This window comes from Thermobia domestica, chromosome 15, assembly GCF_964235325.1.
Source record: "Thermobia domestica chromosome 15, izTheDome1.hap1.1, whole genome shotgun sequence".
NCBI classification, from domain to species: domain Eukaryota; kingdom Metazoa; phylum Arthropoda; class Insecta; order Zygentoma; family Lepismatidae; genus Thermobia; species Thermobia domestica.
Window position 1 is genome coordinate 63,285,441 of NC_137468.1, and position 21,852 is coordinate 63,307,292.

Below are 21,852 nucleotides of genomic sequence, written 5' to 3' on the forward strand. Positions count from 1 at the left end.
AAATGGAAATAAGTTGGTCTGGGATCGTTAAGTATATTACTTCGATATACTAGTCCCGGAGCTTCTTGAACACATTGTATATTTTCTTCTTACATGCAATTATGTTGGTAAGTCAAATGAAATCTGGTTCATCGAAAATATATATATATATATATATATATATATATATATATATATATATATATATATATATATATATATATATATATATATAAATTATAATCATTAGAACGAATCAGATGTGTACCCTATCGTGTAAATAGCCGTTGAATTCTAACATTGTCATTGAAGAAGGTTAACTTTGCATCAAATCAGGATTTTCACACTCACACACAGATACACATAATGTATTAAATATTTAATTCCTGTTAACTATGGGAAAAGTTGGGTCTTAAATTAAATTGTGTTGTGTGATTTGTCAACATTTTTTGTTGTTGTCGATTATGAAGTAAGTAAGTTTCATGTATAGAGTCGAAGTAATTGATGTGTATTGTATACGCAAATAGCGCTCTATACTTAGGGTGATCATAAAATAAATAAATAAATAAAAAAAAAGTAGACCACTGTATATATATATATATATATATATATATATATATATATATATATATATATATATATATATATATATATATATATATATATATATATATATATATATATATATATATTCTGGAAACAGACATATTCATATATATCTGCAAACATATTTAGTGGAAACGAAATTTTTTCACTAAATTCGGAGTGTAAACGAACACAACAGTAAAACCATAAATCATATTTGCATGCAAGATTTCCGGCTAACAAAAACTCAAAACTCGTGACATTACATAAGAATAAAACTATATAATGAACTACTATATAATGATAATCTTGTTTTTAAAAAGAAACTCAAGAGATTCCTGGTGGATAAAGTATATTACAGCGTAGCAGATTATCTTTACAATAATGTATATTAAATAGTAGTAACATATTTCTTTTTCTAAGTGTATTTACTGTAAGAAAGAGGACTGTCTGAACCCTCCAAATACCAAATGTATCTTGGTTTCAAATGGAGTAAATAAATACAATACAATACAATACCAAAATCTGTGAATCAAATACCAAATTTGTAGGTTAAAATAAATACCAAATTTGTAGTTTCAAATTAATTTTAAATTATTGTAACATAATCATCTATTTTGTAGCATAGAGGAGTAGTTTAATCAGACTTTTTTATATGAGACAAAAATTAAAGTTTACTTTCTGTGTCGAGCAAATACATATTATATACAAACCGAAGTTATTGAAAGGTTTTGAATCGCGTGACGAAGATATGAACTGAAGAGTTCTTAATTAATTGAATACATAAATTATTCTAATCGTATTTGCTTGAAGCTCCTATTGCATTCAGTAAGTCAGGTTTACTAACTTGGGAGGTCCAATATTGCCATATCATCAAGGTGCTCATTATGGAGAGGGAGGGGGGAAATGAGCCAATTAATTCCGAGTGTACTAAGCATAATTTATTTATCAGAGTGTAGAAATAGCCATAACTAAGGGTCACTAATTTTAAAATATCCGCGTGTTGCCCTTCGTCCACACGTCTGGAAACAAATACACGATTCCTGTTTCGGCAGGGGCCGCGGTGGCTCAGTGGTAGAGCGTTCACCTTTGGTGCTTGGGGAACCGGACCCATATATATACTGGCAGAATACCCGTTCTTCGCACGAGAGAATACGTTTCATTTTTGATATAAATTGATAAATTTCTATTGAAACGGCATCGGAAGTGTCACTGTTCATTTCAGCGACCCCGAAAACTATGGAGTCGACACTATTATTGGTAATTTTCGATCATTTTTAAATATCTCCCCTCCCCTAAGTTGCATCGTCAAAGTGAGATGATAAAAACCGTCCCAGGCCCGAACCTCATCTATGTGGCAAATTTTATCGAGATCGGGATCGTGGTTCAAGAGTAATTAAGTTACAAATTTATATATATATATATATATATATATATATGCATGCATCATATATTTATTAATTATATTTACCTATCTAGTACATAAAATATTTTTTTATTTAAGAAAAAATGATTGTAAGCCTTAATATCGTCGTTAGAATGAAACATAGACGTGAAACTGTAAACTTAAGATTTAATTTCAAGAGTTAAATTACTGTTGACTTTATAAAAGGAAATGGTTTAAATATTTTAAATATAGAATCGTTAAAAAAATAATTTTGTAGAATAAAATGATTTCTGATACTGATTTCCAGAGATAAAGGTAAGAATATTTTTTAAAGAATTGAAAACAGATTTTGTGTATCGTTATTAAAAATATTTAGAGGCTATGAACTTCAAGACAGAAAGAAGAGGACACAATAATTCATGGGTGAGAATGAAATTTTTAGCATCTATTTTTATATATATATATATTTTATTTTTTAAATTATTTTTTTAAAAGAATATACATATCCATTATCAGTTGGAATTGTTATTTATGAGTATTTTATAAGAATCGCTTCACATACATTTTCCTTTTGAATATGGTTCAGGCGAAGTTGCCACAGGTCCACGAAGTGAAAGTCCAATCATAGATGTTGAGGCTGTGTCCGATGAAGATTCTGATGCTAAACAAAGCTTAGTAGGTCAGTAGATCTTACATATACTTCAGTGCTTATTATATAGTACTAGAAAGTGGACTTTCTTTTTTTTATTATTGCAAACTAGTAGTTGTAGCTTTCAAATTTAGGTATTTTGAGATTTAGCAAGCTTGACAGGTTTGTAATTGAATTCTAAAGATAAAGGTATTAATATATATGTTTAATTTTTGTGGTATTATATACATGTTAATTACTTAATATGTTCGTAAAATAAAATACACAGGTAGGTATTATGTAACTTTACTTTCACAAAATGTATTTTATGAATGACGCACTTCAAATTGAGATACTGCATATCTAATGAGTCACTGCTGTTGTGTTTACATGGTTTATTGGTTGAAGAGAGTGTTGGAAGGGGTGACCAGATTGTTTTTCATTACTTTACAGAGTTACCAGAATATAAGAGCAGTAAGAGTCAGTGTATAAAGTCTATTCCTTGTTTTATTAGGATCATGGGCCTTATAAGATCGTAATGTTATTAGGACTACGCAAGTGGGCCTTGTAAGATTGTAATATTATTAAGATCACGCAAGTGGTCCCTATAAAATTGTAATGTTATTAAGATCACGCAAGTAATCCCTATAAGATTGAAATGTTATTAGAACAACGCTAGTATGCCTTGTAAGATTATAGTGTTATTAGGGTCATGCAGGTGAGCCTTATAAGATTGTAATGTTATTAGGATCGCGCTAGTGGACGTTATAAGATTGTAATGTTATTGGGATCACGCTAGTGGACCGTATAACATTGCAATTTTATTATGATCACGCTAGTGAGCTCTATAAGATTGTGAAGTTATTAGGATCACGTTAGTGGGCCTTATGAAATTATAATGTTATTAGTATCACGCTAGTAATGCAGATTGTAATGTTATTATTGGGCACGATAACTCTTGAACGAAAAGAATTGTTGGATTTTGTTTTTAGCAATAGATAATCAGAGTGACTATCTCGGTTGAGTTCGTTAATGGAATCAATCCGTTAATATCTTCACTGATAACAATGGCTATCCATATCATAATTGTCTGCTATTAAACAAAGGTTTATAATTATAGAATGCTAAAAAAATTATACACCACTCTAATAGATGGCAGCAGACATCCTCCAGCGGGTGACATCTACCAGACCAAATTGAATCTTTTGTGTGACCCTTTTTATTGTCTTTAGATAAATTTATATCGTTCTTATATACGATTGTGGAAGTGATTGTTGTGATTCAAAGAGGAAAATATGAAAGTTAGTAAATTACTATCCAAAGCAATTCAGTTCGATTCTGGAAAAACTATGTGTAAAGTATTGAAGTTCTTAGAGACTAAAACATTTACAGTGTAGATGCACTAATATTAATGCTTGTTAAATATTATCTAATATTTAAAGTTCTTTTTCCAGATATAATAGTTATGTTAGCAGCCATTCATAATTTAATGTTTGATCCTATGTTAAGTAGTTTTCCATGTTCGAAGCAAACCAACTTAAAGTATGTACACGATTGCACTCACAGGAACTAGGTTCAACTTATCGTAGCGGTTTCCTTGAAAAACTTAGACTCATATATCAGACGCGTTAATATATATGTTACAACAAAAATGACATGATTTTAGAAATTGATTTTAATCAACTATTTTACACTAAATTTTTGAACTGTTCCTAAATCGAGTTTTTTTTTTTTTTTTTTTTTTTAACGGAATAAGCGCATCATAATGACTAAATTGTTAGTTTTGGTTTGACTATATTATATGTTATAATATGGGGCGTACAAGAAAATGTTTGCTTATAATAAATATATTGAATTTTGTGGATCGGGGGCCACAAAATTTTTGAACTGTCTCTAAATCGAGTTTTCTTATTTTTTACGGAATAATCACATCATACTGAATAAACTGTTAGTTTTGGTTTGGCTACATTGTATGTAGTTCTCAAACTATGGAGCGTACAAGAAAATGTTTGATTGTATGAATTATATTGAATTTTGTGAATCAGGAATCACAAAAGTTTTGAACAGTCCCTAAATCGAGTTTTCATATTTTTTTCGAAATAATCACATCATACTGAATAAATTGTTAGTTTTGGTTTGGCTATACAATATGTAGTTCTCAAAATATGGAGCATACAAGAAAATGTTTGATTGTATTAATTATATTGAATTTTGTGGATCAGGGTCCACAAAAATTTTGAATGGTCCTTAAATCAAGTTTTCGTATTTTTTACGGAATAAGCACATCATACTGAGTAAATTGTTAGTTTTCGTTTGGCTACGCTATATGTAGTTCTCGAGATATAAGGCCTACAAGAAATTTTTTGCCTGAAATATATTGGATCTTTGGATCCAAAAAGGCACGGAGACTCACTGGTAGAGATAATGATATATATACAGGGTTACAGCTTCGGGTACAGGGTTAAACTGTACGCACAGTTTACAGCTTCAGGATGCCTCTGTAAGGGGAAATCAACTGGTCGGCCTACAGTGAGAAACGGTTGAGTGCGTGCAAGCATGTGTAGTACGAAACCCACAGAAGTCGACGACCACAGCAAGCAGAAGAGAGCTGAACCAACCTACCATCTTGGAAGATCTTACAGAAACGATTGAAACAGAAGCCGTGCCGCTTGCAAGTGCTACAACCCCTGACGCCTGATAACAAAGTCAGACGCTTTGAATTTTGGCACAGTTGCAACAGCTTATGGAAAAAGATGGGTTTTGTAGAAACTAATCTTCAGTGATGAAACATTTTTTTTTTTTTTTTGTGAATGTTACTAAAAAACTTTGTGTTTTTCAATACGTCTGCAAAGTTTGACAGTATACCCAGTAATAAATCTACAGTAATATATATAGGGTGTCTCAAAAGTCCCCTGACATAGGGTAACTGTTATTATCAGAAATGAAATGAAATGAAATCTTTGAGTTTTACGTCCCACGCTTATGCCGGTTAGGCTAAAGGAGACGGTGATAATGAGTAATGAATGAAATGGTGGAATGAAGAAAGTGGGAGGAAACGGGAGAACCCCGCGAAAACCCACGCACACGGTGTTTGTCCACCACAAAGCTCACTTGGCGGGGGCTGGGATGTTATTATCAGAGTTTCAACAAAATGTAAGAGGAAAAACCGTCAGCAAATATGATGTTTTCAATGTAAAGTGAAGGAATTTTTTCAATCGGACGAGCTGTTTCGGCTGTACACTCTTTATGCGTCCAGTGTTAAATGAAAATGAAACCTTGTCATTTACCTGGTCCCATAACATAAGTGAATGAAGTTACTGTCTTTTACGCTAACGTGTCGATGGCCAGCCCGCATTTCAAACATGCCTCCATTTCATCTTTAATTCACGATTTCTTTAGTCTTCGTTGACTTATTTGATATTAAAATAAACGGAAAGTTATTTACTACAATAGAGTATATTACATTCATAACAGAATAAAATAGACTTGCATTATCAAATTGTGTTTAAAGGATACTTCGTGGTATATACCTAACGACAATTATGATTAGTTTTATTCATTGAAGGCTGGATCCTTAGGCAAGGCTGACTACCTCTACAACTAGTCTACGAACTCTCTGTTGCTTCTATTGTTTTATACCTTATTACTTCCGACATATTTGTGTATCCAATGCATGTTAAGGTAATCTGAGCAGTGGTCGAAGTGAGACGGTATGCGGTGGTATGCCATACCGCCTCTCGTTTTTCAGTGATGAAGGCATACCGCTTCTGATTTCTCAGTGATGAAGGCATACCGTCACTGAAGAGTAGATGCTAAATACCTTTAATAAATCCATTTTTGTATAAAGTAGGCCTAATTGACGAATAACTTTGTATGTAAAAAGAGTTTATTTCTTATTTAGAAATAATTTCCAAGTTGACAACACCGATACTTTTGTTATCCTTCTCTTACCTTTTGTTTTTAAAATGAGGTGTCTTCAAAGAAGTTCATCCAGTTAATATTTTGATGTGCCATATTGAGTTGTTTCTTTCTTATGTATGTGTGTGTCTTGCCTGAATGCATATAAATGTCGTGTTTTGAGCATGGGCGGATTTAGAGGTAGTCTGAGAGGAGCGGATCTTCCGGGGATTTGGAAAACCCCTCAGTCGAGTAGACTGTTAATATAAAAACTCGGTTTTTGAGTATTTTCGTGTATAATTCTCTATAATACAACATAAGGGGATATTTGTTTTCAGAAAAGTTTTGGTGAGAAATCAAAGTCCCTCCACCCCTCACCCCCACGTAACTACAGAGAAGCTCTCCAATTGTCTTCAATCACTATGTAAATACAAATGCAATCTTTTGGGGTCCATAACCTCACTGTATTTCAACATTTAGATAGTCGGTATGTCGAGTCAAAATCGTAATAAAGCATATCGCCTCTGCTTTCTTTCCACTTCGAACACTGAATCTGAGTACACCAATTCTTAATCAGCTTCAAATACCTTCACCATAACTCTACTACAAACATCATATTTGTCAATAACTCACATATTAAACCCAAAAACTGAGGTATATCAGTTGGTATGTTACCACTTACAACGTTTACTGCCCAATAACATGCTCAATCACCCAAGAGTGTATGACATATGTCTCCAAACTAAACGATTAAATATAACTTACAACTAAAATATTCCAAAGAGTAATATTTGATTAAAAACTTCCATTAAAATGTATTATTCATTAAAAGTTTTTCTTTTCTTTTTTACACTAGTATATTTCCAAAAGAAAAAAATATAAAGTCTGAGATCAATGTAATTCTACTAATTGTTACATTTAATACAATTTATTGTAATTCATTCTTTTTTTCCACAGTGTTCTGCATTTGATGTTTCCTCTGCACGTGAACGTAACTCTAAACGCGAAAAATTCATTGCACTTGAAATTTAACAAGTTATCATGTCACTTTTAATACAATTAAGTTGGCCGACCTTATTTAAATTGGCTACATTATATAGTAGAAAAAGATGTGTAGAAGAGACAATTTCAGGAAGTTACCAGATGGACTTCACAAAGACTGAGCCAAACTAAGCAAGTTAGATCAGCAGCGAATTTCGCGTAAATTTTATTATATATGTATTGTAATATGTCACGGTAAATGTCCCGTTTAAAGCAGAATTATCCAAAGCCAGATGTATCTTTTGGTTTACATGTAAGTAAATGAAAGAATTGGTGGGAAAAAATAGCAATGGATTGTATTTAATGTATTTGCTAATGTGACTTCGGAAAGCTCTCAAAAAACATCAGCAGAATAACTAATCTAAATCAAAGCAATCTTCGCATAATAGAACAGCAAACGCGCACAGTAGGTGCTTTTAAACTGAAATTGATTATATTTTATTTTTGAAAATTGTTGCGTATGAGGTAATACTTTTAAATCGCCTATATAATTTTTATACTGTATTATATAATGTTATACGTATTATAATATTTTCTAATATTGTAAGTATGATGCAAAATATCTTAATAAAAACAAATTTTTATTATTATCTATATTTTATTCCAGACTCATCTTTCGGAAGAAGAGAGAGCATAAGCTCCTGTGATTTAAACATTCAATCTCTAGCAGGGGAGCAAGATGCACGAGTGTTAACCTTGGCAGAACAAATCATTGCTGCAATGCCAGATCGCATCAAGGTAAAAACTGCTCTTCAAGTACTAATTAGTATATTCAATTTTATAATACTAATTTCCTTTAGTCGATATGTTGGCGTAGATACAGTCATGTTCAAAAATATTACAGTTCTTTCTTGAATATTTAAGAATCCTACATTTACACTCTTAAACACAACTGCACAATCTCATTCTCTTCTCTGAAGTTTTTTAAAGTGTGGTCTTTTATGATATGGTATGGTTACTTACTTTGAGCAGAGACTGAACTGTTGAATTGCCAAAAACTGTTACATTGTTTTTTAACGTACATATTAATTTAACAAGTACATCTTTGAAAGAGTCATGCTCCAATATAACAGAGTGTCCCGTAACTAACTATACAAACTTCAAGTGAATTCCTAAGGCCCAAAAGAGTAGAAAGCTTCATATGAACTTGGGCATTTAAAAGCCTCTGAAAGGAAATATTAAAAAACGCAGTAGATAAGATAATCAGTTTGACATTGTTCGAACATTAAAATATTTAACATTCGAGAATAAAGTTCTGCAGAACATGGCAATAACGATGTTATTTAATATTTTCAGAAAACGGACGTGTAGATTACCGATCACTTATTGAATTTTAGTGAAATTAATTGTGGAATTGTGGATTTCAAAGAATACTTAACGCTACAAATAAGATCTTTCGGTACTTAACTATCATGAATGTAGCATTTGAAACTGCTTCCAGTGTATGTTGTGAGAAATTTTGAAATTGTTTCCAGTGTGTTAGGTGAGGTAAGTAAATATTTATTTGTTATGCATTATAAGAAAGCTATTACGTGAAACGTTAAGGTGCCATACACACACATATATACACACATGCAACTAGCGGACATTTACTACACGTACAATTTGATCGATAGTAATTGTCACCGACCACGGAATCTATACCAGCAATGCTTTGTACTTCGTCCAGTGCCAAATGTTCTAACGTTTCAAGTCGTTTACCGCAGTTTATGTGAGTTTGATCGGGTATATCAACAACGTCAACAACAAGGTCGACCATTTCATCACCACGCGCATCAACAAAATAGGAGTCTACGCTCAGTTGAGAGAAACCTTGATATTCGACAGTTGAAGCAGCAACATGAAGTATCACGAATGTCAGTGTGGAGAACATTGATTGATGCAAATATGCACCCATTTACATACAAAATGTGCAAGGACTTAGACTAGATGATTATCTGGCTCATGTAGACTTCTGTAATTGGTTTCTTCAGCAACGAATCCTTCCAGATTTTGAACACCGAAATTCTCTTTATCGACAAAGCAATATTTACAAGAGAAATCTTTAACGTTCTCAATCAACACCACTGGACTGTCAACAATCCCCATGTTATGGTTCGAAAGCAGTCGCCAAGTGCATTCAGTTTTCTCTGAACGTATGGTGTGACATCATTTGAAACCACTTCTTCTTACAACGAAGGTTTCAAGGACATTTGTACCTTCGTTTCCTGGAAGAAAAACTGCCTATGTTAACGTAGGACGTTAATCTCACAACAAGAGCCAACATGTACTTCGTGTACGATGATGCTGTACTTCACTGTTGTCGTGTAATCAGGCATTTCATTGACTTGCATTATCTCAGGCGGTAGATCGGTTGTGGAGGCCCAGTACAATGGCGCCCACGATTACCTGACTTGAATCCGATGGGCTTTTTTCTTTAGGGGCATCATAAGCAGTCAGTGTATGAAGAACCCATTATTAATGTCGACGTCCTTCGGCAACGTATCATTGATAGTTGCAATATCATTTGTTAAATCCCTGACATCTTAGCTAACGTATATGTGTCTATGAGGAGGCGTGCTGAAACGCAAATTCGAGCAAATGGATAATAATTGGAGCTTTTTTGTAAACGTAACTAACATTTTAGCTTCATATATTCCATTAAATTAAATTGGTTCTGGATTTTTTCAATTTCCTTGAATATCTCCAATCAGAGGCTTTTAAACACCAATGTTCATATGAAGCCTGAGGAATTCATGCTTGAAGTTTGTGCAGTTAGTTACAGGACATCCTGTATAATTTTCTTAGAGCTTTTACGATGTTTACAATAAAACCCTTTCTTTTATTTATTGTATATTTCTACTTGCTAGATCTGTTTTCTACTTTTTCCTGTAACGTATTAAGAATTTAAATATTAATCAAAAAGATTGATATAGTGTCTTAATATATTGCTAAAAACAGGGAGAATGTAGGGGATATTTTATTATTTGCAACAGAACTCTAAGTCATTCATACATAAAATAATGTCCACCATCTGCCCCGAGCTTATATGTTGTATCCGCTACCATTAAAACGATGTATGAAGATTAAAACGATGTATTTTTAATATATAATAGTTCGAAAATACTTCTATAATTATCTTACACGGAGTAGTAAAGAAAATGTAATGCTTCATTAATTACACTTTGAGTAAACATTGGTTATCTTTAAGTATATGAAAATGTTTGTTTCAAAATTAATTTATTCGTTGTATTGTTTGCAGAATGAAAGTGAGGAGATAATGGCACAGGAGAACAGTCCACAACCTGAATCCACGACAAACGGAGATTCACTTTCGGAAGCCTTTATGGAGCCAATGCTGGATGAACCGTCATCATCATTTGAACCTGTTGAATTTAACTTCGAGTTCAGTGATAACAATTATAGGTTCGTTTCACCAAAGAGCCTTCTTTAATCATAGTTGATTCCTCTTATATGTTTAATTAGTACAACATTGAGTAAGAGAAGTGTCCGAGATCTGGCTTACAACATTATATCGGAACCAATTAAAAATCTTATCTTTGAATTTTTGTAATCTCTTCCTATTTTGTTTTTCCACCAGTTCGTGACTTTGTTCATGAACCCGTAAGGTTAAAACTGAAAAGAATAGGAACGAAAATATGAAAAGGAACGGATTATGTAGCTGATTCTTGGTCCACTCTAACATTTTTAATGCACTACATGCAATTGCTGACAAGAATAAAACTCAACTTAATTACGTTTTACATTAACTTTGCATTTTAACGCATTAATTTATATAAAAAAAAGCAAATTTTGTCACCTGTTTTGGTGTGTAACTATATAATACAACTCCATGACGCACCAGAAGGGGTAAATTTATTTGCTGTTGTATACATAACCGTCTATATTCCAGTTTTTTCTTTTCCTATTTTAACCTTACCTACAGATTTATATGATTTATTAGCCCCAAGACCAGGGTGCGAAATCATTTGAAAATGGTGGGGGGGAAGAAGTTCAGCGATCCACACTAATGCTTCGTGAAGCCTCCAAAAAATTGAAATATTAATGGATTATTATTATTATTATTATTATTATTATTATTATTATTATTAATATTAATAATAATAATAATAATAATAATAATAATAATAATAATAATAATAATAATAAATGTTCAAACTAGTAATTGTTATTTAAAAATACTTTATCAGTTTGGTCGTTCAGATATACGGTCACCTTTGTAAGTCTAAATAATACTATGTATCTATATTGTATTATTAGCAAGAATATATTATTATAAATAATGATTTCAATACAAATACTTGATAGACAACAAAAAGCCGTGTTGCCACAATGGCAGAGCGCTCTCCTCAGGTGCGTGGAATCATCGGCTGGATCCTAGCTCGCGCCAAATTCTGCTTGCGGTATACAAACAATTGTGTGGGGGTTTTCTCGGGGTCTTCTCCCTTCTTTCCATTATCCTAATCAACCATTATAATTCATCTCATCATGACCGTCTTCCTTAGCCGTGGTGAATATTCATAGGACGTTAAACTTTAAAAAAATAAAAGCACAAACACTATAATACGATTGATTTGCTGATTGAAGTTTAATGACCCTTTTCAGCAGCGAGGCTATGAAATGTGGACTTACAGTTTAAGGTGAAATCCGAACCACTGTAATCGTTCAAATTTTTGTCCTGCGGCATCTGTGACTGTTGCGATACTTTTAAGTGTTGCAGCTGTAGATGACTTACTGAACACCTGGTAAAGTTCGCCTAACAAACATGCAAAGTTGTGAACAGCATTCACAACACCAAAAACTCTTTCAGAAACAAGATCAATTCGATGTGCCATGCAGTGTACGCTAATTAGGCACGGGTTGACATTTCTTCTAATTTGGGCAGCAACACCTTCGTTTTTCCCAGTAAACACTGCATCCCCGTCCGAACTAAATCCAACCAGTTTTTCTTTAAGATTAAAAATATCTATGCCTTCTTCGGAAAATGCTTGAATAATTTTCTCTTTAAGGGATTTTTCATCGGCATTTTCTACAGGCACTAATTTATAAAAACGACAACAAGGTTTATTTTCTTCGTCCACATATGTTCATATAACAGCAAGTGCTTATCCGCATACCTGTTTGTAGGTTCGTCCACTGAAATTGAAGAACAATCTGTTTGTTTGAGAAATTTTGCCAATTTTGCATGCAACTGGTACCTAGAGAATAAAGGTCTTCATCTCGTCAACAACCGAAAAAGTTAAACACCTGATCCTTTTACAAATAAACTACGTTTTTTAAAACAGCATGCATTTAAAATTATTGTTTGTCTGAAAATTTTCTCTATAGACCTACTTATATTTTCCTATTAAGGTGTCCCTCCTTACAGATTTTGGTGAGGGGGAAAAGCAAGTGTAAAATTTTTGGTGGGGGGGAAATCCCTCCCGTCCCTCCCGGGATTTCGCACCCTGCCCAAGACTACAGTTTAACATGGAAGTTGAACTTCATGAATTCTCAATAGTATTCAAAACGGGGCTGCACAAGAGGAAAGAATGTTAACCATTTAGCCACAAGGGAGTCTACCTACCATTCGTGAATTCTTAAAATAATATAGAAATTATGTAAAATATTATTAAAAAGAATTACACCGTAAGATTGTTTATTAGTTCTGTATCCGCAGTAATCTTATTGTGCAATGATACTATTGGATGCGTAATAAATAAAGAAAAACTTTATCTTAAGCATCCTTAAAGCCTTCCTCACTAGTCTAGTGATTAGTGCATGCGTATTGGTACACGTGGTCCCGGGTTCGATCCCCGATTGAGAGCATTGCGCACATTATGGTAGTTCGCATTCCACTTTAAATTGTAGATCCACGTTTCACATAGCTTCTATATTGAAAAGGGGCGTGAAACTTCAACAATTAAACATTCAAAATAATAATAATAATATTGCGGACGGTTTCTATGTAATACCTTCATCATAGATTGTTCATATCACACCAAAGATGATGAAGTTATTTCATTGGAACGATTTACAGTATTACTTTTTGTTAAAATGTTTAAGGTAAGGTTTTTGTTCTACTTAAAGATAGATGATTTTATATCTGGACAGTGCATATCAACTTTCTCAAATGCTGAGATTCCTTTACTTTTATATTCCTGAATAGCACCGTATTTGATATTAACACAGATTCCCGAATAAATTTTGGCTAGATCCTAAATGATATTTAATTCAGACTTTATTCTTAGCGGGAATGTTTGAAAATTCTGAGGAGCATATCGTTTCATACGCTCCTCTATACAAAACTATATGAAGTTGTGTAAATTTATTTCCAATGAAAAAAAAAACTTATTTTTTTAATATAAAATAAAGCGTATAATAATATTAGAGGTAAAATCTATGCAAATATAAAATCTGGTCTATCAATCTACTAAACTAAGATGATAGATACTTTAAAAGTGAAAACAGTTATAGAGACAGACATATCTTTCCATAAAGGATAGGCCAACAAGCAGTAGTTAATATATTAATGATTTATGTTCTTCCAAAATACAACATAGTGTCATGACCCACAAACCAGTGGAAGGACACTACTGTATAAATTAATAATTTTTTAACTGGAATCACTCTTAGTTTTACTCTTTGACTCTTCTCTGCTAGAGCTCTTATTTTGCTTGTTGAAGTATCCACAAGTACGTTAATAGTTTTTATTTGTTGATGATAATACGGTTTCAACGAAAGTAGTGCTTAGTCGCGGTTTGTTAAGCACGTAACAGTTAAAAACTTAACCACTTAAAAATCGTCAATTGTTATTTTAATTTGTCGTTACTAACATGTCAATGAATACATCTATGTAATTTGGTACAGGATAATCTCTCATCTTTATGTGCATTAGTAATCTACTGTACTTTATATATATATATATATATATATATATATATATATATATATATATATATACTATTTTCTGCATATTAAAATTTGTATTTGTAAATTTGTATATTTATATATGTGTCTTTGTAAGCATTTATATAATCCTTTATAACCTACATATTTTGCATTCAAAATTCAATTTTAGCTCATTGCTTTATTTCTTTTGAAGAACATAACACTTAGGGTACGAAACCTTCACATAGGGAACAAGTTTGTCACTTTGAGATGTGCCTGTATTCAACATTAAATACAAAATGTATTTCAGTTTGAAAATTAAGATGCAATATTTGAAGTTGTAGAATATGTATGTTATCAAACAGAAAACAGTTAGAAATTGGTGTGGTGTTAAAAAATACCTGACAATCCATCTTTGATTTAAGACGTTTCTTATGTACTTATGAGCAGGTCTTCGCTGGAAATAATTCATATTCCAAGCCTTTCATTGCAGATGTATCCACGTTAAGATAATGCTTATACTAGTCTGTGTATAATTTTCAAGTCCTGTATTAGTTTCCGAAGTTCTATATATCTTGAAATAAGTATGTATATGTTATATTTAAGTTGATAATTTTTTTAGTTTGATTGTACATACTCATAATGCAATATAAGAATATAGTAAAATTTTATATACATTTTAAATACGTTTTGACTTTTCTGTTGTCCAATATTTTAACCGCTATAGTCTTATGGCTTTCGTCTGAGCTGATTGTTTCTAATAAGAAAACTCGAATTGCTTCTTGTAGTCAAATGCCTTAATGATCTTCGTCCTAACATTTCTAGGTTTCATTCTAAATCTCTAGAGTTAAAAAACTGATTTAACGAATAAAAAGTATGTAAACACGAAATTACTGTTATCAGTCTGCAAGAAAATACTTCTTACGAATTGACAACACTGATACCAACATGGAGAACCTTCTTGAAGACTGGGAATAATGTTTCCATGTTTACATATTTATCACTTTACTCATTTGATTAGCTTTTAAATTCTACATATTCAGAAAAAACTTTGAAATCCTATGACATTTCAATGACAAGGTAAGTGATGACAAGAAGCAGTTCAAGTTATCTCCATAGAAACAACCAATCCAGACGAAGACCTCAGAACCATGGGAGTTTGAAATAATGTAAATAGAAGAATCAAAACGCACTAAAAGGGTAAATAAAAGTTGTTTTGTACATTATATTTTTATGTACTATACATAATTTTTAGTTGTAATTTTTTTTAATGGTTAGTGTTTCAAGGACAGAAAAGGTAAATCCAAGATATCTGATTCCATAGTATGGTATAATAACTACCTTACTTGTTTTCATTCTTAGGTATTACGATGTTGGAACTCCAAGCTCCAGTCTTTCTCCAGCTTCTTCCAGTTGTCTTCAAAGTCCATGCTCTTTCACCCTTGATTCTCCATCGCCTCCACCAACAACAGCTGATTTCTGTGAGTTCTTCCAAGCATCAGGCACCATGTTTGAGAAAGATTTCTCAAATCTCACGCTCTCTGGTTAGTACAGAAAAAATATTTGATATTATTGTTAGATACATAAACAGCGTAATTAAAAATAACATATTAAATTAATTGAATTTAGTTATGTTAGCTAATTTTTTTAAACGTCTGATTTACATAATTTATAACTGACTGAAGGTTTTTTTTTTTTTTTTCATCTGGAAGTGATAAAAGAATGGGGAGTATTTGAAATATGTCAATAACACCGGTTAAGGCTTAGGTGATTCTTTGATACTACACTGATTCTGGATTAGGAAATTCTTTGCTACAGCACTAATTCTGTTGTAGGGATTTCTTTGATACAACACTATGGTTCCGGCTTAAGAAATTCTTTGGTACTACACTCGAAATTCTTTGATACAACATTAGTTCTGTTATAGGGAATTCTTTGATACAACACTGGTTTTCTTGTAGAGAATTCTTTGATACAACATGCTGATTCCGGCTTAGGAAATTCTTTAATACAACCCTCTGGTTCTGGCTTAGGAAATTCTTTGATACAACACATTTTTTCATGTTTAGAAAATTTTTTGATTCAAGAGTCTGATTCTTATTTAGGAAGTTCTTAGCTACAACATTCTGATTCTGTCTTAAGCAATTCTTTGATACGAGATTTTTTTTTTTTTTTTACATCTTTCGTTAAGTCACTAGAGGAGAATCACATGGGATGGAGAAAGGCGGATAGGGCAAATCTATGTATTGGACATCCCCCATATTAAAATACAAACTTTCCTGTTCAATCATTGTACAGTACATTGTTCAATTATTGAGCAAACGTGAATACATGTCGACTGCAATCGAAGCGCCCGCCAAGTGTGAACTACATGATGTAATTCAATCTTTCCCGGCAGCTGCTGAGTTCTCTGAAATTCGATCAGACAGTTCAGAAACCACATTCTAACCCTTCTCACAAACTACATGTCTTACGCGTTCAGTAAGGTCGTCTTTCGCCCCCCAGTCTTTTGTTTAGTCTGTAGCATTTGTGCATACAGTAATCACTTAAAATTCCTTCATAATCCTTAATCACTTGACGATAAATTGCGGCTGTATTATACCCTTTTGCCTGAAGAAATCGAATTATATGACGTAGTTTACACCTAGCGGGCACTTCGATTCAACGCAACATGCTTAGACACTCCACAATGATTGGATACCAGAGACTGTCTTGTGGTATGATGGACGAGCAATCTCCATTGAATAGATTTTGCTTATACACGTTTCGCTATCTCACGTGGTTCTCTTCTGGCGGCTTAACGAAGGTTAAAAAAAAAAAAAGAAAACATGTATAACACCTTGATTCTTTCTTAAGAAATTCTTTGATACAACACTGATTCTGGCTTAAGAAATTGTTAGAGACAACACTTATTCTGGCTTAGGAAATTTTCTGACAAAAAACTGATTCTGGGTTAGTAAATTCTCTGATACAACCGAGCAAATTGTCTGAGAGTATCGAAAGTATAACCTAAAGCGAAGGAGTCTAGTAATCCGGTCTTGGATGGGGCATCCTTGTCTTTTCTCAGAAATATATTTTCTTCCTTAATATTAAAATAATTTCAACAAAATTTGTAAAAATTTTTATTAGTTTTTTGACGATTTTTCTTGGATTGGACTTATTTTTTTGTGCTATCTAATACAGAAATCCATTATCTTTTAATGTTGTAGATCGTGAACAGCGAGAGCTATATGAAGCAGCCAAAATAATCCAGAAGGCGTACAGGTCGTATAAGGGAAGAAAGAAGGCAGAAGAACAGGATAAAGAGCGTGCTGCAGCCATTTTGATTCAAAATTATTATAGACGTTATAAGCAGGTAAGACGTTGTATTGTATTATGTATTTGCATATTATATATATATAAGCAGAATACCCGTTTATCGCACGAGGAGGATAGTTTCATTTTGGACATAAAGAAGTGAATTTGGATTTAAACGGCATCGGAAGTAACACTGTTCGTCTCGGCAAGCCCTAAAACTATGGATTCGACACTAATATCGGTCATTTTTCGGTCACTTTTATATATATATATTTCTCCTCACCACCCAAGTTGCGGGGCTGAATTTAGATTTAAATGGCACCGGAAGTGTCGCTGTTCATTTCAGCGACCACGAAAACTATGGATTCGACACTAATGTCGGTCACTTTCGATCATTTTTAAATATCTCCCCCTAAGTTGCATCATCAAAGTGAATAATAAAACACATTCCAGACCCGAACCTCATCTATGTTGAAAATTTGATCGAGATCATTCGGTGGTTCAGGAGTTATTAAGTCACAAACGTACTCACCTTCATTTTTATGTATTTTTATATATATCCTTCTCCACCTCCCCTAAGTTGCGTCGTCAAATTGAAATGATAAAACCCATTCCAGGCCCGAATCTAATCTATGCCGCAAATTCGTTCGAGATCGGTCTTGTGATTCAAGAGTTCTTAAGTTTTATTTATTTATATATATCTCCCCCTGCTCCTCCCGTACGTTGTACCGTCAAAGTGAAATGATAAAAACCATCTTAGGCATGAACCTCATCTAGGTTGAAAATTTGATCGAGATCACTCGGGTGGTTCAAGAGGTTTTGAAGTCACAAACATAGTCACTTTCATTTATACATACATTTTATATATATGGTAGTAATATATATAAAATGTATGTATATAATAGTATGATAAATCCATGTCATGCAAATAAATAGATATATATGTATGATTTTATAAAACCACTTAATATTAGTTCATTGCAGCGGCGCAACTAAGGGCTTGGGGGCCACCCCGAAGACTACGTGGAGTGGGGCCTCTTCTCTACGTCCTACTTCACGACTTGGGGCCCCATGATGGCTTGCTCTCCCCCCCCCCCGCAATGCGGGGTCTGCGGGGCCCTTATATACGCCCATTGTTCATTGTTATCTACTCGTCATATTGCCAAAAAGATATAAGTTATATTAGTTCAATGGACCGCGCCCAGAGCTTATGGAAATTCGGTTTCCGTTAAATTGGCTGGTATTGTAGTGTGTTGTTTATTTTGGTCCCCTGATAAAAAGTCTCAATGGGCACGTATCCCTAAAGCCCCACTTTTTTTTTTTATAGATATTCGCTGATTATTATCGTCACTTAAAGGCATACACTCCCTCGTAAACTGAAAATAATTAGATCTACATGTTATCTATGAAGTATGAATGTGTCTCACTAGGGTGCTCTAGGGTTTTTGAGGTTGCTGATTCCGAATCCGAGGTTGGATAACCTCCATCACATCAGGTTCAGGGCCACTTGAAGATCAAATCGAGAGGGAACTTTGCAAAAATCTGAACAAAGAGTACATATATGTTTTCTGAATCTTTGGATCCGACTATGTCATTTTCTTGACACGACAAGGTAATTTCAAGGTCACTGCAGGATCATTTCAAGGTCAAACTTGAAAAAGCGTCGGAAAAATCTGAAAAAAATTATAGATAGGATTTTAGGGTAGCTTAAAAAAAGACTTTATTTAGATCATGAAAGTAGCAAAACTTTTCAATTAGATAGAAATAAGCTTGAGCCAGGATTTTTATGTTTAGAATATTTTCAAAATTTAGAAACGCTACTCGATATCAGCTTTGGATTTGCTTTGCAGTGAACGATCAGGAATTACCGGCCATGGAAGTAAATGATCCGATATCAGGATATTATTGCACTTGTAAGTCCGGGGCTAGAATATTAGGTGGTTGTGCACATGTACACAGTATCCTATGGTTTTATGATAGGCTCGACATCAACAGCAAATCAAATACTCTAGTCGAGCTCTACTGGAATACACACATGATGCTGGTAATCGTAATGTAAACAACAATGGGTATGAAGGCGAAATACTGGAGATTGCAGTTCAAGAATGATGAGATATGAGATGCAGAACAAATCTTTATTGGAGAAGACGACACTGCAAACGACTGATTGGAAAACTAAATGAACAATATTACTAGTAAATTCGATTAACACCGACCTCGGATTTGGAATCAGCTACCTTAGAACCAAAACCTATCTATGAATTTTGTTTTTTCAGATTTTTCCGACGGTTTTTCAAGTTTGACTTTGAAGTGACCCTGCAATGACCTTGAAATTACCTTGTGTCAAGAAAATGACATGGTCGGATCCAGAGATTAAAAAAAAAAAAAAAAAAACTATGTACTTCTTGTTCAGATATTTGCAATGCTCCCTCTCGATTTGACCTTCAAATGGCCCTGAACATGACGTGATGGAGGTTAACCGACCTCAGATCCGGAATCAGCAACCCGAAAAACCCTCAGAGTATACCCTAGTGAGATTCGTTCATACTTCATAGATAACATGTAGACCTAATTATTATTTTCAGTTTACGAGGGAGCGTATGCCTTTAAGAGACGATAATAATCAGCGGATATCTCAAAAACGTGGGGTTTTAGGAATTCGTGCCCATCAAAACTTTTCATCAGGGAACCAAAATACACAACACACTAAGGTACAATACCAGCCAATTTAACGGAAACCGGATTTCCACAGGCTCTGAGCGGGGTCCTTTGTTTATATTACTAATAATTTCAAGATTTTCTGTATATGTGTATTGTCAGTTCTTAATCTCTCATTAATAATCTTTGTAAAATTAACCAAAACTGTATGAACTTGCACAGAGTTAAAATTTATGAAACGTAACTAGACATGCTTAATCGAAATATACAATAGAAAAGTACTATATATTAAACAAACAATTGTAGAATTCTTCGTCAAGTGAAGCGAAATACATAAAAAAGGTATAAAAACTTATGACTTCATTCAATATCAAAGAGTGCATGCATGTTGGATTTTAAAGTAAAATCTTCAGGACTGTGTTCCATAAATTTAATTTTATTTCTTTAGTACTAATGAATGGTTTAGGAACTAAACTTCCAATTGCCTACTTATAGTTTGCGCGGTGATTTGTCTCTTTTGTGTAACAGATTATTCTTATTTAATTTCTATCTTAGCTCTGTTAATTTTTTGCTAATTTTTTTCTCGCTTTGACTATCTTTGTAGAATTAACATATAAATTTTATAATATAAACTGCTACAATATCGCGAAAAAGCCAAATTTCAATAGTCCCTATTACGAACTCCACGAACTATGGATATCAGCGTAAAGGAAGCCACGCATACACAATCCGAAAGTGCATATTTCGTCAATTTTCAATATATAGGCTATTCCCTATAGGGTGTAATTCTCAGATATGCTCTTAATGAAGTTTTCAGATATACCCTGATTTCAAGAAGGGTCCAAGGTAGGCAGAAAGTAAGCCTTGACAACAATGCTTCGGAGGGAAGTCGAAAGTGTTAGGAACTGGTAGCTCCATGTTTTTTTTTTTTTTTTTTTTTGTGCGTGCGTGTGTGTGTGTGTGTGTGTGTGTGTGTGTGTGTGTGTGTGTGTGTGTGAATGTGCGCCTGTGTTCGGAATAATGTGTGATGCAATGTATTTCGTCACGGTATACTTCACGTTTTTTTCACTTATAAGCGTGAAAGAAAACATTGCAGGATGCGTTTTCCGAGTTCGAGAAACCGTGCTGTTGACAATCCTTAATACTTGCGACATTGTGCCAAAGGATTCTGTGTTCACTGCTATCAAGGCTTATCGTTTGCCTACTTAGGACCAATCATAAAGTCAGAGCATATCCAAAATTCGATTGATGGCATGTCTGGGAATTTCACCTGTATGGAACACTCTGTACACCTACTAAAAATTAATAAAATATGCATTTTTGGATTGCGTATGCGTGACTTCCTTTACGTTGATAAGGACCAACATCCACTGTTTGTGGGATTCGAAATAGGGTCTGTTGAAATTTTGCTTTTTTGCGATTTTGGACAGCCCTAGCTCTGAAACTATGCACTTTTCCTCACAGGTCCATATGAACTTTTTCTCTTATTTTGATGTAAGGAATCACCTCT

General features: G+C 33.5%; 1 protein-coding gene and 1 long non-coding RNA gene across 3 annotated transcripts in view; one reads left to right on the forward strand and one right to left on the reverse strand.

Moving 5' to 3' along the window:
* Camta (Calmodulin-binding transcription activator) overlaps window positions 1–21,852 on the forward strand; it is a 1,249,189-nt gene that overhangs the window by 1,200,092 nt on the left and 27,245 nt on the right. Inside the window, exons 19-23 of the mRNA XM_081739735.1 lie at window positions 2,538–2,630; window positions 8,125–8,255; window positions 10,759–10,922; window positions 15,750–15,931; window positions 17,597–17,742. Coding sequence (XP_081595861.1) covers window positions 2,538–2,630; window positions 8,125–8,255; window positions 10,759–10,922; window positions 15,750–15,931; window positions 17,597–17,742 — 716 coding nt within the window. The remainder of the gene's footprint in view (window positions 1–2,537; window positions 2,631–8,124; window positions 8,256–10,758; window positions 10,923–15,749; window positions 15,932–17,596; window positions 17,743–21,852) is intronic.
* LOC145671052 (uncharacterized) overlaps window positions 1–21,852 on the reverse strand; it is a 583,222-nt gene that overhangs the window by 11,917 nt on the left and 549,453 nt on the right. For both annotated transcript variants that reach the window (XR_014128434.1, XR_014128433.1), the window contains one exon: window positions 15,729–15,928. This is a non-coding gene — a long non-coding RNA (uncharacterized LOC145671052). The remainder of the gene's footprint in view (window positions 1–15,728; window positions 15,929–21,852) is intronic.